The following is a 14179-nucleotide window of genomic DNA, read 5'->3' on the forward strand; positions in this document are numbered from 1 at the left end:
TAGCAGAGAGGGGGAAGCCCCAGGCGGACCCTGGCTCAGGTTGTACTGGTGTGACAGAGTGGGGAATTAAACCCCCTCCCTGGCCAATTCACTCCAAGCTACTGCCAGGGCTGGCCACGCCCCTGCCGCTGGAGCAGCCAGCAGAGAAATGTAGGTCTGCACCAGTGGGATGGAGGGGGAATAAGCCTCTTCCCTGCTCCCTTCCGGGGCCAGCATCTGGCCAGGCCCCCGTCCCTGCCTGTCCCTGCTCCAGCTAGGGGGCAGGGGTGCAGGGCCAGCCCTGCTCTGCTGGAGCAGATCACCCAGCACAAAGAGCATGCCAGGATGCTGCGGGACTCTGGTTTAACTTAAACCAGGACAGGGTCTGGGACAGAAGTTGCATAAACCAGTTTGAGCTCAATCAGTTAAGTCTGATACTACATTCAACCAGGTTTATCTCAAACTGGTTTTGGCCATTTTGAAACTGGTTTATGTGCAGTGAACTTATGATCTGTTTCAGGTTTAAAGCAGTTTCTGATCACTTAAACTGGTTTATGTGTAATGTCTGTCCCTCGCCTAAGGCACTGCACAGCCTAGATTCTAATTCCAATCCAGTTCACTACCAGTAGCAAGACTGCTTTTAGTAATTAAAGAAAGCAAAATGCAAATTTTAAAATCAAGGAATTACTTTCTCTACATCAAGAGCTATGATTTGGGCTTTAAAAAGTGTTCCAAGTTGTCTTGTGACAGTCACTAGGACAAATAAATACAGCCTGATCCTGTAAGAAGAAAATCAACTACAAAGTGCTGAATGTCTTCTACTCCCATTTACCAACAGTGAGAGCTCAGAATCTGCAAATCCAGCAACTGTGAAGTAACCACAAAAAAACCATGGAGTGATAGAGCTAGGGCATTTATAATGTGCTGCAGGAGTTGTGGGGGGTAGCACTTTAACTAGAGCGGCTCTGAGAGCTGCTCTTATTAAAGTGCCCATAGCGTCACATGTATCAGCATCTCCACACTGAAAAATGGTGGGGGCGGTTGCTTTAACTAAAGCTCGTCAAATGAGCTTTAGTTAAAGTGATGACTGTAGTTAAAGCGTAATTACCATGCTCCAGGTGACACTATTAATTGAGTCTGCTCTGACGTGCTGTAATTACAGCCTGCCAGAGCAGCCCCATACACATATATAGGTGCCCATAGTGCCTAATCTAGATTTGAAAACATCTTAGTACCTTCCTAACTCTGTTGTTGGTGAAGTCCAAGACTGCTGGGAATACTTTGATTGTGCAGAATATCTCCTCTGCAAGCTGATTCTTATTAACAATAATTTTTCTTAGTAATAGACACCCAAACATGGAAGCACCCCTATTCCTATTCAAAACAGCACTTATTTAAGATGTGTAAATGTTGTCCTGAACATGGACAGGGCGTAAGGGAAGTGAAAGACTAACAAAAAAGGTCTTATCCCTTTAAATGTGCATAACAATTTCATTTTAGAGCTTTATCTGCTCTTCCAAACCTTGATCAAGGCTTTCTTTTTCATTACTTTTGATCTGCTTGCTGAAGCACATTTGAATTTTCCATTTTGAACTGGTAAAATCTTTACCATGTTTATTTACAGACTGTAATTCCAATAGTAACTTTTCCTACTGATGTATTTTGAACCTCCAAATATAAATTTTGAAGGTACAAAAGATAATCTTTGGAATATTTTGTTTCTCATTTAATTAAAATGTCCTAAATCTGAATACTGCTACAGGAATTATTGCTCCAGATAAATATTGTGGCTTCCTATCCCAATGATGTCCACACTGCATTTTTCTGTACAAAGAGTACATGCATAAGAAAGTGTGCTATCATTTAGAAACTGGAGTTAATCTGCATCACTAAACAGGACATGACTGGGTCTACCTGATGCTGGTTCTGCAATGGTAAATCAGCACAAGAAGTACTCAGGAGGTCAGGAAGGGCTAATGAAGGTTATTCAAGCATTATGACAAACTAGATTTCTTGAAGTACAATCTACTATGATAGGGTGCAGCCTCTGGACTCCTCAGAGGCATTTTGGCTAACACCGCAAAATCTTTTCTAGGGGCTTTAAGGGAAGAGATGATCTATTATCCTTGCGTAGGCTGCAAATTATGCTTCTTACACTGGTTTAGAAATGGCCAACACTTTTTTTTTTTTACTGGCTTAGCCATCTACACTAATGGTGTGATAGTCTTACCAAAATAGTTGAACTAGTATAAGCTCTTAATTTGGCAATGTATATTTCTAGCCTGATACATCACATATTCTCAGGTGTGAATTTAAATGCTTATACTGTGTCTACTTGGAGCTACCTTTCTTTCTGCTTTTCGATCTCATAACCTGAACTTTCCTTCCTAATTACTCTTTAGGCCTTCTAGCTATATGCCAAACTACCTCAGTCTGCTCCCGCTCAGCTTTTCTTCTATTGTTGTCAGATCCCTATTTTCTCACATGAACTTTCTTGATAACTCCCTAGATCTACCACAGTATCGTCATGAGTACAGATCAAATAAAAAAGAAAAATTCATAACCAGGAGGCTGCAATATTTTTATTTAACTGAGATCAAAAAGGAGGTAGTTTGGTCATGAGTCGAACTGGTAGGGTCGGAGGGAATGTCCTACTACCTCAAAATGTCCCAAAATTGTCAAGAAGTATCTGTTGATTGTCAAGGGGGTGTGCCCTAGAAAGCAGTTTTTCCCTTGCTCTATTCCCTTTGCATTCATCTGTGACATGCAAAAACTTCAGAAGCTTCATCTCAGTTGCACATTCTCTCCCCCTCAATGAGCTGCTCCATATTGTATAAATAATTAAATATTCAGTGGGTCAGGAAGTGAGAATGGCAGAGTAAGATTTCAACCTGAGTCTTCTGCACCACAAGGTACCCCTAACCACTGGTTTACTGCAATATTTAATTTCTCTGTCATACCTTTAAAAAAATGTAAAAGGTTTAATTTTCCATTCTGATGCAAAATAAAAAGCAATCTTTAAACTGCTTATGTGCAGGGTACCTTCAGGGCCCTAACTAGAGGCAGCACACTATAATGAAAAGTAATGTATGCATATACGCGTAGATGAACAAGCATTATAATGAAATCATTATATATGTTTGTTATGGTGTACCCAAATGAGCTGTCTTATTTATTTAGATATTATCCATGCCCATGTTCAACTGTTAGTATCAGCTATCCTGTTGAGGGCACAAGCTGACCAAATGAATTTTTACCTCTTTAATTCTTGAAGACATTGCCTAACAAAGAATGCTTTTTTTTTTTCCTTTTCAAAGAATGCTTGGGAAACTTTACCTTTGCTGCAAGGCTAGACATGAGAATTCATGTGCATGTGTATCAGGTAGTGAGGTGTTTTTATGAGAAGTGATTATCTGATTGATATTCCGTCTCGCCTTCACTGCTATTTAATCCTTGTTTTTTCTGGACAATTTGGCTCGTTATCACAGTACTCCGTCTGTTTGTCAACTGAAATTTCAATCTGCTACCTGAAATTTAAGAGCAGTCAGCTAATGACTGATTTTTTTCAATACAAGGCTTTCATAACTGCCATGAGACGGATAATCAGCTAGCTGTTATTATTCTGAAGTATTTCCCAGAACACTCCTCAAAGTGTTTTATCAAGATAGTCTCTACACTTACATTCTTAACTACAATGCATTAGGCTAGTGAGGAGTAGCCTTGAGGACCTGAAAGTTGAACAGTTCTTGAATGGGCTTTTAGTCCAACCGAAATCAAAGGGCACTTTGTTACATGAGAAGCTTTTAAGATCTGAGAAGGTGACTCTTTACAACCTGTTCTCTGTTATGTCTTTCCCATAAGTTAAAACAAACTCTAAGTGAAAGAGGCTTGCAACAGTATGAAACATTTCAGCAGTATGTAAAATCAAAGATGAACTAGGGAAGGAGTAAGACTACTGAGGCTTGTGGTTAAAGCCTTGTTAGCAAAGGTCACATGCTTTTCATTCACCACAAGCATAGGCCCTAGTGCTGTTACAGATTGGAAGAAGATAAAGCAAGTTAAAGGCAATTGTTGATATATAAAGCCTCAGAAGCATTGAAAGATATACTCCGTTTTGATGAACTATGTGGATATATTTTGGCTTTACTTATAACTAGGAGAGTTTCTTCAGTAAAGCAGAGATGCTATCTGCTGTATTCGGAAAGCTTACCTTCTAGGCCTAAACCATATGGTTCCAAATTGAAGCCAACAAAGCTATAAAATCTACTGAACATGCATGCAATTTTAATTCAAGAGCTATATCTAGGTTTAATTAACTTTAATTACTTTAACAAAAACTCATTTAGGTTATTTGATGTGCCAAGCTCTGGCTCAGACAGTCAAGTCTCACCGCGCTTTTATTTTCTGCCACCCTTTCAGATACAACCGAATGTAAATGCTTTTCTAATTGAGAGAGATCCCATTCATTTATATGGCCCTGGTCACATACCATCTGAATTTCAGGAGACTGCTGATGACTGTAGACAACAGGCCTAATTTAAATCTGGAATTTAAAATTCCAGATTCTCAACAGCTAAACCTTCAGTGAAAATATTTCTAAAGTCCATAGAGATCTTGAGAGAAGTGGTATGTGAGGGGAAACTTAAACAAAGAGGTGAAGAGAAATAGTAGATCTGGCCTTTTGGGCCAGTATAGGCAGTATAATTAGTAGCAATGATATTCCATCCAGTGAGGTAATATACTATTGTATACATTTAATTTGCAACCATATCATTTTGTATTGTTAGCCTGCTAGAGATCACAAGAGCTCACTTATATTACAATTATCATATAAATTAGCATAAAAAAACAAGTATCATACTTACAAGTACAAAGGGTTTGTATTCGCCAGTTGGATAACTTGAGTTTTTACAGGTTCCACCATTATAAGTATATCTTGTTCTACAGCCATAGGTAACACCGCATACCCGCAGTAATCTATATGCTCTCCTAAAAACGAGCAGAATTCCAGCATTTTTTAATAATGCTTGTTATAATCAGCTGTCCAGAAAAAATATGCTCAATTCTAAATGCCAGAGGCACCAAGTACATGGGGGCCTGAGGCCCAGCACCCTCACCCACCTCGGGAAGGGGCTGGCACCTAAAATGTGTAAAACTTTCCACATCTCCATCATCTTAGCCCCCAGCCAGCAAAAACAAAAGTTGGCACCTATGCTAAAGGCTATTACAGAAATGCAAATTTCTTAATAGTCTACATTGTAAAATATGTACACTACAACTCTACTTATTTCATTAATTTTAGTGGATGTCTTCTCCACTTTTTAAACTCTATATTAGTGCAAAATAGTTTAACATTTCTCCAGGGATATTGTCTACTACATCACTTTTTAAAATGTTATGTTCTTTAACATAGTTACATGAAATCATAGACTTAGAAAAAGATTGTTGACTAGTAGTTAGAACAAGGAAACTAATTGTGCTTCATATGTAACTAATAAAACTAGCAAAATAAGCAACTTAAATCATTTTCATTAAGTGGTAGCAAATATGCAGTGCAGAAAAATGCAATGCATGATCCCTTCTTGTGACATTCTCAACTGATCTTGGATGACTCATTAGCCAGTGAATCAGGCTTATGCAGGAATTTTTTGCCAAACTATTCCTGGACTTTTTCCAATAAATAATAATGATATTTAATCACCCTTAATACAGTTATTCACAAGATACAAAATGACATTTAAAAAGAAAATGGACACAGTACGTACCCATCTCTTAGTAATAATTTTCAGTTAGCATCTGTTCCCCACTCTGATTATCTTACAGAAAACCATAGGAAAAATTGCAATTGACTGCACACAGACTAATTTATTTGTAATGTGTATTTGTAATGATTCCTTTCACTGAGAAAGTCATCTGATCAGCTGGATCACATTTTAATTGTTTGGGGATCTGTTACCTAAGAAAGGGTATGATCATAAAAAGATAAATGCCAGAAGGAAGCCGTAAAACAAACTTGTGAAATAAATAACTACACCATACCCCTAGACCTGAAATGGACCTGAAATTAGCTATTCTAATCACTCTGGGCACAACTGTGTAGCACATCTGCAGAATAAGAGAGAGGGGATTGCAGGAAATGATGTCTTACTTTTATCAAAGTGTAATACTCAGTGCCTGAAGACATGCTGGGTCTGAAGATTTAAACTGAGGTACTGAGAAAAATACAGACTAATTTCATGAACCCATCTTAGAGATATCTTCTGGTAGGGTTACCATACACCCAGGTTCTCCCAGACATGTCCTCTTTTTAAATCCTTCTATCTCCATCTAGTCAGTTTTAAATTTTTTTTTAAATATAGTCAAATGTCAGGATTTTGCTCTGCTCACCTTCAAAGTTTTTCCTGGCACCTCCCTGCTTGCCCTAGGAAGGAGCAGGTGAGGTGCCTTCCCCTCCAGCAGGGGAAGGGGGTGGGAGGGCCTTCAGGGGCAGCAGGGAACTGCATGGCTGACCTAATGGCACTGCAGCCAGTGCCTATGCTCACAGAGGCAGGGCTGGTAGGAGCAGGGGGCTGTGGTTTGGGAGTGAGCGGCACCAGCAGGGCTGTGGGGGCTCTGGCTTGGGAGTGAGGGGCACCGGGGGTGGGGTGGAGGGGGGGACAGACAGACGACAGGGCATTGGGAGGGCAGGGCACTGGCAGCACCAGGGAGTTGCTGTTCAGGAGTGAGGGGCACCGGGGGTGGGGTGGAGGGGGGGACAGACAGACGACAGGGCATTGGGAGGGCAGGGCACTGGCAGCACCAGGGAGTTGCTGTTCAGGAGTGAGGGGCACCAGCAAGGATGTTGGGGCTGCAGGTTGGGAGGGAGGGGCTCCAGCATAGCCCAGGGAAGCAGGGTTCTGTAGTTTGGGCGGGAGTGGTACTGGCAGGGCTGGGATCTATGGGTCAGGAATGAGGGGCAGCAGCAGGGCTAGAGTCCTCTTTTTTGGAACTGGAAATATGGTAACCCTATTTTCAGTGAATCCACCATCTCCCACTTACCTTATACTGTGGGATACAAATAGCTCTTGGGAAATGCACCCTAAATCCAACGAGGCAAGATACTTAAATTTGTAAGCTGACTTTATTCAAAACAACACTTAAAATACTAAGACAAGCATGTTGCAAAGTTCTGTCTTCTCCCCATGTATGACTTTATCAAGCATTGACTCTTTCTCTGACAACCCACAAGAACAAACAAATAATCAAAACCAAAAAAATTAATCTATGTCCCCATGATGCAAGATAAAATAAAATCAAAAGAATAATATGCCTATTACCTATTAAGTTGACTCGTCCTGGTGCACGAACATAAAACTTGGGAGCTGATCCAAATTTGGAAATAAACATCTCCTTCATCTTCAGCAGTCTAGAAGGAACACTGGAATGCTTTAGAAGGAATAAAGCTAGGTAGAATACAGAAAATCCACACCCCAAAATTAGTCCTTAAAGTAACGTGGCTCCAAGTCCACTGAAGTCGATGAAGGCATTCTTTACAACAACAGCTAAATGTAACCTATTTTTTGCTGTCATTGTTACCTTGATTTGTAAAGATAAAGAGTGGGGTAGACTAGTAAGAAAGTTTTAAAACAATTACTTGTTAAAACAGGTTTAAAACAGTTCTTGTTTTAAAATACAACTGAAAACAAAGCCAGGAGACTAGGCCTACATTTTCAAAAGTGATTAGCACTTTAGATATGCAACTTAAAAAAGCAAAGGGGGCCTGATTTTTCCCAGTGTAGCTGCTCTAGGCTTCTAAGAGCACAATACATCTCATATGTATCAGTCAAACAATGAAGCATCCAAAACTAGTAGCCATTTCTGAAAATGTAGGGTTTTCTCTGCCAGCTAATTTAAAAAGAAGGTGTGTTGGCATACAGAAGATTGGATAAATGGAAAAAATAAAAAGAAAGGTGACAAAACACAGATTTGGAGTAAATAATACTTTGCAGTTCTGTAACACTTACATTGCAAATTAGCTTAATCAAATACTACATTTCCAAAACTAAATGATATTCTTTCCATATGAGTGGGGTCCTAAATAGATGCTACTACTCTTCTATTCTAAACAAAAATGTGTATTTTAATTAGGGATAAGGGATGGAGTCAAATTGTTTTTTGCATTCTCACTTCTATCAGTTTCTGTTTCTGTATTTATATAACACGTGTACAAATACACGCATACAGAAATCCAAAAGTACCATTTTAGCAGGGATCCATCTGAGCCCCGCACTTACCAGCACAACGACTGCCGGCGTGCTCCACAGGCAGCGTACTCCCGCTCGGCCCCAAGAAGAGCGGCGAATCCGTGGGCTAATTTGCTCCCTCTTCCTTGATGGGACAGACAGCTAGCAGGCAGCGTGCTCTCCACAGACCTATTTCCCAGGCCAGAATGAGAGCCAGATGCTGGGCTCCACAGGGACCCGGGCTCCACGGAGGCCTGGGACTCCAGGCCCAACCTGGAACTTCCTGCATAAGGCCCCACCGGCCTCAGAAAGGGGGGAACACTGGCATAGGCGTTGGCCCACATCACATCCCACCCCCAGCAGAGCCAAGGACCCACACTTGAAGACCAGCTCGATGATGGCTCTTCCTGCAGAACCCTGACCATCATGCAGTCACTGGAGGTCAGGTACCTTTAGGGGCTCTATGGGGTCTCATGATACCTGTGGCCCCAGGCTACCTGAAGGGCTTGGCTCGAGACAAGATTGGGTTCATAACAGGAGATGAACCCATAAGATTGTGAGAAATTCTAGCTTCCTTCTTCTGTTTGCAAACAAGTGAGGCCCAACCCAAGAGCATCACACCACAGACAATAAATGAGTCACTGGCAAGTAAAAAGAGGTGAAGCCATTATTTTGGTGCAGCACTAGGGGCTATAATTCCCTGATATAATAGTGAGTCACTTCTGAAAAACTTTCAGTTAGTTACACACCAAACCATTAACTTTTTAATAAAAACAAGTATATTAGGTAGTTTGTAAGTTTTGTACCATTGTCCTGATATATATTTTTGAAGATATTTGTAAATCAACAATTCTCTGATCATAAACTACTTATGAGTTCCACAAGTTGTATGCAGGTAAAAAGGATTTTCCTTCAATTATAAAACATAATGTCTTTAAATGCTGCTGTTCATATACTAAGAGAAAGATAAACAGAAATACTAATTTACTTTTTATAATTAATTATTTTTTATGTTTCTGTAATGTCTCTTTTTCTTCTCCCCTCTAAGCAATCTATCACTTTCTAAAAATGGAAGCCCTTCATAGGTCATCCATTTGTGAACACCTGTTCATTATATTTTATATTATTCTCATAATTTAACACAGTATTGCAAGTGAAGATGCATTTTTAAGGAATTATAATATTTTCCATTCTATTTTATCTGCCATTTCTCACATATCCTAAGGGTTAGTTTGTTTTTTACATACCCCCCCTTGCATTTTTAATATAGGCTTTCAGTGAGCCCAGATATTTGTCCTGAGTAGTTAATTTAGAACACAGCAATGGGCATTCAGTTTAAGTTATTTCTTCCAATATGTATTTTGTATTTGTCAACACCAAATTTAATATGCAGTCTTGCTTCATGGTCACTAAGGTTTACTATCTCTCTCAGTTTTTACATATACTTCTCTATCTTTTATGTACCATCATCCACAAATTTTGCCACCTCAGTGTGGAGCCCATTTTGCATCACAAACGTGACAATACCTCCTAAAAATATCCCACTGTCCTTGCAGTCCTGTTAAGATGCTCGCATGCCTTATGTGTCAATATCCAGAATGCTTTGATGTAAAAGCCATTTGTACATAGTTGCTGATATTTAAAGTCTGAGAACAAATAAAGCCATCTTTTAGCCATATTTGTAGAAGCATTGGATTCTTTTTAAAGTCTTATTTGTGAGCAAGACTGATGATCATCTACTTATAGACTATGGCCAACATTCTGAAAGATGAGTGCTTAAACGTAGGCACTGATTCAGCTCTGATTGTCAGAGACACTGGGCAAACTCAACTCCCATTTTCTTTACACATCCAAGTTTAAAAATGTTGATCTGGACCTGTGAATGAGAATCAAGTGAAATGCAGTCAAGGTTCTTTGAGTAGATGCCCATGGTGGGCAGCAACTCCCTCCTGAGAGTCACGGAGGGGCCTATCTGTCAACCAGATCCCATGGCATGGGATGAATGCTGCCTCCCCAGAGCCAGGATCTGGGACATGGCGAGGATTCCCGACCTCATCCAGCTCTCCGATTACTACCCCATGGTCCTCGTCCATTGGGCACGAATGATGCGGCTAGGAGTAGTCCAGACCGCATCATGAGTGACCACAGAGCTCTGGGGGCCAGGCTTAGGAAGTCGGGGGCACAGGTGGTCTTCTCATCCATGCTTCTGGTTAGCAGTCGCCATCAGCATCAGGACGCCTGCATCAGGGAAGTCAACCTGTGGCTTCAGAGTTGGTGCCATCATATGGGTTTTAGCTTCTACAACCACTATCCGCACTTCCATAAGAGAGTTATCCTGGGACAAAATGGTCTTCATCTCTGTTCTAAAGGTAAGAGTCTGTTCTCTTACAGGTTGGCTGATCTCCTCAGAAGGGCTTTAAACTAGGTGCATCAGGGGACAGGGAAGCGGAGGATGAGGAGAACCTAGGATCAGCGAGCCATGAGCAATGCACTGGATCAGTCCAGGTAAGCACTAAAGTAAGCACTAAGGGGCTCAATAAACATCAGGACAGGGGGGTACCACACCCATCATGGGGCTTAAATGTCTCTACACTAATGCTCTACACTAAAGCATGAGGAACAAGCAGAAGGAACTTGCACTCCTGCTTGCAAGCAACAACTTCAACCTGGTTGGACTAACTGAAACCTGGTGAGACCCTACTCACAATTGGGCAGTAGGCATTGAGGGTTACAGGTTGTACAGATGGAATAAAGTGGGGGGTAAAGGGGAGGGTTGTTGCTGTCTATGTTAAGGAACAATATACACCCTCTATAATCAAGATGGGATCAGAGGAGGGCCAAACTGAGGTACTGTGGCTCAGGAGACAGTGGGTCAGGGGGAAAGGGACTTGGTAGTGGGGGTCTACTATAGACCGCCACACCAGGAGAATGAGCTAGACCTGGAATTCTCCAGACAGCTCTCAGAGCCCTACGGTCGAGAGATATGGAAGTCATGGGTGACCTAAACCACCCTGACATCTGCTGGGAGGAGCAGTCCGCCAAATCTAACCACTCACGTAGGTTCTTAACCTGCATACAGGACCTCCACCTAATGCAGGAGGTATACAATCCCACTAGGGACTTGGTGTTAGCTACAGGAGATGACCTGGTGGGGAATCTGCAGGTACAAGGTAACCTAGGGAATAGTGACCATTGATTGATTGAATTCACTATCCGGCAAAGTTTGGGTAAACTAACCAGGAGGGCTGAAGTGCTAGACTTCAAAAAAAGCTAACTTCAGTGTGCTCAGGAGATTAGTTCGTGAGGCATTAAAGCTCAAGAGCATTGGCGAAATGGGGATCCAGGAAGGGTGGTTGTTCCTCAAGGGAGCAATCCTACAGGCACAGGAGACGATTTCATTGCACATAAATGGAGCCAAAGGGGCCAAGACGCTCTCTTGGCTGAACAAGGAAGTCCAGGAAAGCCTAAGGGCAAAGAGGGAGTTATACAGGCTGTGAAAACAGGGGGGAACTACCAAGGAAGAGTATTCCTCCCTGGCTCACACTTGCAGGGAATCATTTAGGAAGGCCAAAGCAGGATTAGAGTTTAGGATGACGACAAAAATTAAGGACAACAAAAAGTCCTTCTTCAGGTATATAGGGAGCAAAAGGAAGGCACAGGATAGCATAGGACCCCTACAGGACAAACTAGGGCAATTGGTGACAGAGGGGGGGGGCCAAAGTTGAGCTCTTCAATGAGTTCTTTGCATCTGTATTCCTAGACACAGACCAAGACAAATCTCCCAATTGGATCATAGATAGACACAGGAGGGACACCAGCCCACCAACTGTTAGCACAGACTTAGTGAAAGGGCACTTAGACAGGCTGGATGTATTCAAATCAGCAGACCCGGATGAACTTCATCGAGGGGTGCTGAAGAAACTGACCAGTGTCATAGCACAGCCACTGGCACGGCTGTTCGAACACTCAGGGTGCTCCAGTCAGGTCTCAGAGGACTGGAAAAGGACCAATGTGGTCCCTATTTTCAAGAAGGGGAGGAGGGAGGAACCAGGAAACTATAGGCCGGGTAGCCTCACCTCTATCCTTGGGAAAACTCTGGAAAAAATCATTAAGGATAACATTTGTGGGAGCCCAGCAGGGAAAATAATGCTGAAAGGAAATCGGCACAGACTCATTGCAGGTAGATCCTGCCTGACTAACCTTGTTTCTTTTTATGACCAGGTCACAAAATGCTTAGACGCAGGAATCGAGGTACATGTTACCTACCTAGACTTTAAAAAGGCCTTTGATACGGTATCACATTCCGTTCTCATAAATAAACTGACAGGCTGTGATGTGGATGATTACACGGTCAGGTGGGGGGCAAATTGGCTTAGGGGTCGCACCCAGAGTGGTGGTGGACAGGTTGATATCAACCTGGAAAGATGTGCGCAGTGGAGTCCTGCAAGGCTCCATTTTTGGATCAGTGCTATTCAATGTCTTCATCAGTGACTTGGACGAGGGCGTGGAGAGCACCCCATCCAAGTTCACAGATGATACCAAATTATGGGGCAAAGTTAGCACAGCAGAGGGTAGGGAACAGATCCAGGTGGATCTGGACAAGTTGGAACAATGGGCAGAACGAAACAGGATGCAATTCAACAAAGCCAAGTGCAAAGTGCTGCACCTGGGCAAAAAGAACCACCAGCACACTTACAGGCTGGGGGATGACCTTCTCAGCAGCACAGCAGTGGAAAGGGATCTTGACTCCAAGATGAACATGAGTCATCAACGTGACCAAGTGATCAACAAGGCTAACCACACTTTATCATGCATTAGCAGATGCATCATGACCAGGTCCAGGGAGGTGATGCTTCCCCTCTATGCGGCAATGGTCAGGCCGCAGTTGGAGTACTGCATCCAGTTTTGGGCGCCGCACTTCAAGAGGGATGTAGAGAATCTCGAGAGGGTCCAGAGGCAGCCACTCATATGCTCAGAGGCCTGCATGCAAGGCCCTATGAGGAGACTGAGGGACCTAGATCTCTTCAGCCTTTGCAAAAGACAGCTGGGAGGTGATCTTGTGGCTGCCTATAAATTAATCAGGGGAGGGCAGTAGGGAATAGGGCACCCCCTGGAGTTACTAGGAACAATGGCCACAAATTGACAGAGAGCAGATTTAGGTTGGACATTAGAAAGAACTTCTTCACAGTCAGGGTTGCCAGAACCTGGAACGGGCTCCAAGGCAGGTGGTGCTCTCCCCTCCCCTGGGGGGTCTTCAAGAGGAGACTGGACGAGCTGGCTGAGGTCATCTGACCCCAGCGCTCTTTCCTGCCCGGGGCAGGGGGTCAAACTCAATGACCTACTGAGCTCCCTTTCGAACCTAACATCTGTGAATCTTTTATTAGACCAACCAAATCATTGGAAGAAAGTTCTCAACAAGCTTTCGGGTGCTGTTGCCCTTCTTCAGCCGTAGGAAGTCTGCTGTTCTGAGAACTTTTTTCCAATGACTCAGTCGGTCTAATAAAAGACATCACATCTACTCAAAGAACCTGGCCTGCCTATGTCCTTAGACCAACACAGCTACAACCAGCACCCCCGTGCAACGCAGTGTAATTTGAGGGGGAGGATAGGACGTGCAGTCGTCAGACGCACTTGTCTGGGTGCCAAGGCGGGTGCAGCAGTGAACAGGAATCGTTCGGCCCTTCTTCTGCCACACAACCAGGCACAGTTTGCTCAGTAACACGGGCCGCCAGGGAAGGGCCCTGCATTCCCTGGCACAGACCTGTCCCTCCCCTTCATCCGGAGGTGATGTGGCCTAACTTCTACTCCTTTAGATTGCCTTTGCGATGTGCACGGTGCCAGGCAGGGGCGGGGCAGAGAAGCCTGCAGCTGGAGGGGCTGAAGGGCCCAGCCCCACGTGCCGGAGGGCCACAGGGGGGGCGGGCCGGGGCCGGGGCCGGGCTGCGAGGGGCCGCGGGCTGCACAAGCAGCCCCGCGAC

The 14179-nt window shown here is 43.2% G+C and overlaps 1 protein-coding gene across 1 annotated transcript in view; it reads right to left on the reverse strand.

Annotated features, from left to right (window-relative positions):
* GALK2 (galactokinase 2) overlaps nt 1–8178 on the reverse strand; it is an 82521-nt gene extending 74343 nt beyond the window's left edge. The window contains exons 1-2 of the mRNA XM_025210500.1: nt 7296–8178; nt 4845–4968 (exon numbers count right to left, since the gene is read on the reverse strand). Of these exons, the coding sequence (XP_025066285.1) occupies nt 4845–4968; nt 7296–7374 (203 nt within the window). The 5' untranslated portion in view covers nt 7375–8178. The remainder of the gene's footprint in view (nt 1–4844; nt 4969–7295) is intronic.
* Nucleotides 8179–14179: the final 6001 nt, after the last annotated feature.

This window comes from Alligator sinensis, unplaced genomic scaffold (genome assembly GCF_000455745.1).
Source record: "Alligator sinensis unplaced genomic scaffold, ASM45574v1 scaffold814_1, whole genome shotgun sequence".
NCBI lineage: Eukaryota > Metazoa > Chordata > Crocodylia > Alligatoridae > Alligator > Alligator sinensis.